This window comes from Acanthisitta chloris, unplaced genomic scaffold, assembly GCF_000695815.1.
Source record: "Acanthisitta chloris isolate BGI_N310 unplaced genomic scaffold, ASM69581v1 scaffold32439, whole genome shotgun sequence".
In the NCBI taxonomy this organism is placed as follows: Eukaryota; Metazoa; Chordata; class Aves; order Passeriformes; family Acanthisittidae; genus Acanthisitta; species Acanthisitta chloris.
This window is the reverse complement of record NW_008690338.1, coordinates 2,700-7,276: the sequence shown is the minus strand read 5'-3', so window position 1 is coordinate 7,276 and position 4,577 is coordinate 2,700. Positions and strand designations below refer to the sequence as shown.

Sequence of the window (4,577 nt, the reverse complement as noted above, 5' to 3'; positions counted from 1 at the left end):
GTAGTATACCGCTGTGCTTGGAGTAATCTCTGCTCGCAGGGACATCTCCCAGATGTGAAAAGGATGATCCAAAGAGGAGAAATATCGATGGTCTGAGCTAGCTAACAGCATTTGACACACAAAGAGAAAGGTGGCAGCTTGTGCCTTCCCTCTTTGAACACACAGGTGGGTTTAGTTAGAGGAAAGAGAAATCATACAGGACATGAGGTGGTAGCCTTTGTCCTGCTGTTAAACAGGCACACACCTGTTCCTCTCTCTGCTTTGTTGAGAAGATAACCATGCCCTTTCTTACACTGGGCACTGAAACCTAGCAGCAAGCTCTCTCCTGTGAGAGACTGAACACTTGGTGCTGTATTTCACATCCCCACTTCTGCTTTTAGTCCAGGCAAGTCTCTGTCCCACAAAGCAGAGCTACAAATGCAGTGGGGAGGGCAGGTGCTTTGGGCTGGTGGGAGAAGTTGCACTGCTCTCCTCCAGGATGTGTGTACTCAGCAGGAGGGGTACAACCCCCTAGACCTGAGCAGGACCCTGCCCTGTCCTTGTCCCAGCTCATAAGGGTCCCAGGGCAGAGGTGTCCTTGCCCTTAGCTGATGCTCAGTGCTTTCTCCCTGTGCTGTTTCAGCCCAGCACTCTGTGGCACTTCAAGCAGGGGGCATGGCCTTGTGCCTGTACTGCATGTCCAGCTCTGCTTTCTCTTACCTGTTACAGCTGTTGACTGCAGTAATGGGTACACAGGTGGCTTAAACAGCAGATTGTATCTGCTGGTCATGTAGGACCCAAAGGATTAGGGTAAAAGTGTGGGTTTAGGGTGCAACAGTCCACTTCAGCAAGCACTGCAGTCAACAGTCCACTTCCTCCTCCTCATTCCCTCTCACTTTACAGCATCCCATGTTGCCCAACATTTCTTCTCAACAAAAAGGTACCAAAAAAAGGACAGAATTTAGCTGCATTCTTTTTCAGACAGCTTACAGTTCTCAGACAGCTTTCCTAGCATGGAAGTCTTAACTTCCACATCTCAGAGGGGACAATGAAGTATCATTGATGTCTTTTCCATTTTTTCTTTCTCTTGGCCCATCACAATTCCTGGATTTGGTGTCTCTTGGCAGAGTGGAGGTAAGAATGACTTTCTGTGGCTTTGTGGAGGTTTTCTCTGGTCCAGGGAGGAGAAGAATGATAAACCTTGGGGGTTTGGTTAATTTGAGTTAAAAGAAGGGAGAATGTTTTTGAATGCCAGTCATGCAGATGAGGTTCACCTGAAGGGAACACGGAACTCCTTTATTGAGGCATAATTGGAGGCTGAGCTTGGATAGATAATGATGATTTTGTACCATGCAAGCAGTGGATCACACAGTGGTAAGGGTGTTTGGAATATGGTAGTGGGCAGAATGTTCTGGAGGAAATTATGTTCACAGTTACAGATCCACATCTTCACTTGACCTTGTAAATTCACATGACAAAGCTTAACTGCAAGTTAAACTTCTGACAGTACACAGTCAATAAAAGTAATTTGGTTCAATGATCACTAGGTTAGGGCAAGAGAAGTTTAGATCTGTTTCAAACAGTGATATGGATTGGTAAAGCCATGTATATAGGATGAGACATGCACTTCTGAACAGTAATTTTAGGAGTGCTGAATAATTTAGCTGCCTTTTTCTTTTTAGAATTCTAGCATATTCCTACATGCCACACTGGCAGATCAGTCTGGAAGGAAAATGAAAGGGTTAACCTGGGAGGTATGCTGCAAGCTACTGGCCCTCAGAGCTTGAACAAGTTTGAGCAAATAGCTTTGCCACTCTGCTGACACAGGCTCCCTGCAAAGGCCATTGCCTCCCTCACAGGGGCTTGCAAGACTGATTCAGGAAGTTTGTAAATGATTTGTAAGTGACCACCCAATTACAATGGCAGACTTATGCCTTACACCTGCACTCATGCAGGTGTGACAGGCATGGGAACAGTGACCAAAAGCTTGGCCCTTCCGTCTGTCTGCCAGGAAGATGTCATGGGCTGTGAGACTGGTGCCACATGCTGGGGGACACCTGTGTCACATGAAGGCATGTCCATTAGAGCCTGGGATGATGAAGGATATCACAGCATCACTGTCATTTTGGTATTACCTCAAGGGATCAGAGCCTTTCTGTGTCTTTTAGCCAATGCAACATGTAGAAAAATTCATAATTGAAAATAAAATTTGCATGGAACCCAAAGTAGAGCAGCTAAAACAGGGCTGGGGAATATAATCTGCAGAGAGTAGCATCTGAAAAGAATAAATGTGAGTATCCTGTATAATTCCCTGTCCATGCACCACTAGCTTTCTGAAGAAAAAATAGAAAGAACCCCCAGAGTCAACAATAGGTGATTATTTGGAGAGGGGAAAGAAATAAAAGGCAAAGATGCAAATAGCTCTGCTGACTGCTCCAAATGGTTGGCATGTTGTGAATTGAACTCCCTGACCCCAGTTACACTGACAGAAGGAGCGGTGGGGACAGCTGCACCCAGCCGCTCTCCCTCCCTGGTTTGGCCATCCCCTGCAGACAGGAAAGATCTTTTCCCAGGTTTGCCTCCTGTGCAAAGGACACTGCACTCCATGGACTGCCTGAGAAGAGGGCACATCCTCACCCACAAGCCTTGCTGCTGTTAGGTGACTGTGGCAGCCACTGGGGAGCATGGCTGACCTGTGCATTGCCCTTGTCTTGCTGCTTCCTTTTGATGGCCACAGATGTGAAAAACATGGGAAAGATAAATAAAAGAAGGCCCAAAAAGGAGTTGACCTTACTGTGCTTTTTATTGCTCCTGCACAGCTCTGTCCCCATACTACGTGTCAGGATTTTGCAAAGCAGGAGATATGGTGAAGAGAGGTGAAGATGGACCTTGCAAGGAAGTACCAGAAAGAAAACTGCAGAGACTTGTGTCTTTGTATGCCCTGTGTCTCCCACCTAAACACATCATGGCTGATCCCTACTGCAGGGAAACAGGAAAATAAAGTTTTTCCCACTAGGGCCTAAGTGCAGGGTGAGGGGCCATGCTAGGTCATGGTTGTGTGTGATTGCTCAGACTTTTTCCCCACTTACAATGTTAACAGCACTTGGCCAGAGCCTCATCCCTGAATCTCACCAAGGCTCACACCAAGATACCTTGCAGAAGTTCCTTTTTTGATTGGTATTAACTGGTTTTAGTGGTTATAACCACTTACCATCTCCTCCACCCTCTGTTAGCCTTACACATGCCACTTTATTCAGAAACAGTGCCTAAGCATTGTGCTCCTGCAGGTGTTTAGGGCTATGAGCTTACTGTGTTTGTGTATGCTCTTGTCATTAACAGCAAGCTATACAAGGGTGATGCAGGTTACTGCAGCATGTACAGAGGTGAGGTGTGTAGTGCTATCTTGGCGAAGAATGCTCTTGTTTTCTTCAACTCCTCCTATGCTGACCCAGAGGAGACCCAAGAGCTGCTTGTGCACACTGCCTGGACTGAACTGAAAATGGTGAGTTCATTCTGCCAACCAGCCGCTGAGTCTCTGCTGTGTAACTACATCTTCCAGGAGTGCAATCCCTCGGGAGCTGGGCCAGCTCCAAAACCAGTGTGCAGGTAAATGAAGAAAAAATGCTCATATTTCACTTTCATTTCATGGGAATGTGTAGACAACAGGGGAGTGGTAAGGGACTGTCCAGGCTTGCAGTAGCATTGAGTGAAGTCAGGCCCTTTGCTCTCTCCTCTGTACACAGAGCCAACTGATCCAGCTCTCTCTGTGCTCATTGCTAGGGTACAGACTTACTTCCAGGCCCAGACCTCTGTATTATATCAGTGTTGAAAAGAAGTATCCATTTGAATGACATGATTTGCTTAAATAATTAACATATTGTTATCAGTTAAATCTTACTTGTTCAGTATGTGCCTATTATTGCTAGCAAAGGTAATTGCTTGTTTGGAATTTTGACTAAATATGGTCACAGTGTGTGCAACAAGTCCGGTCAAGGCAATACATTAATCATTTAGCACTTCCCTGTACCTCAAAGATGAAACAAAATGATGACACCAGAGATACTGGCAGTGTAATTGTACCTGCTAAACCAAACCTCCAATGTGGCTCTTGTATCCTTCCATATGCAGAGAAATGTCGATTGAAACTGGTCTGACAGGGACCCTGAGGATTCCACTATAGCTAATCCGCTGCTGACACTGCTCCCTCCCCTTGCAATTTCCTGAACAGTTGTTCCCTCGTTGTTCCTTGTCATCTGACCATGGCCACAGAAGTGAGTGTCTTCCCTGCTTCCTCTTTGCAGTGAGATTTTACATCTTCCTCATCTTCTCTGACTAGAATAAAGCAGGCTTTTCCAAACTCTGCACATAGTTCTTGCTTTTCTGGCCAGCCAAGGTTCTGTTATTGTTAAGTATTGTGGAATTATGATTGCTTGGTGCGTCCTGTAGAGGACAGTTCCACATAGATATATCAGGGTGAAACTTTGTTTTTTCCTAACATATTCAGGCCCTGGAGGACTAGTCATTACCCGTTTCACATTTGGGCAGATGACATCTCTGCCTAAAGTGCAGTGCTTTGCTCTTGTCCTTCTTAAAACACA

At 45.8% G+C, this 4,577-nt stretch overlaps 1 protein-coding gene across 1 annotated transcript in view; it reads left to right on the top strand.

The window, feature by feature from the left end:
* The window catches only part of LOC103808968 (muscle, skeletal receptor tyrosine protein kinase-like), a 31,580-nt gene extending 27,991 nt beyond the window's left edge, over window positions 1–3,589 (top strand). Inside the window, exons 8-9 of the mRNA XM_009081778.1 lie at window positions 1,107–1,113; window positions 3,319–3,589. Coding sequence (XP_009080026.1) covers window positions 1,107–1,113; window positions 3,319–3,589 — 278 coding nt within the window. The remainder of the gene's footprint in view (window positions 1–1,106; window positions 1,114–3,318) is intronic.
* Window positions 3,590–4,577: the final 988 nt, after the last annotated feature.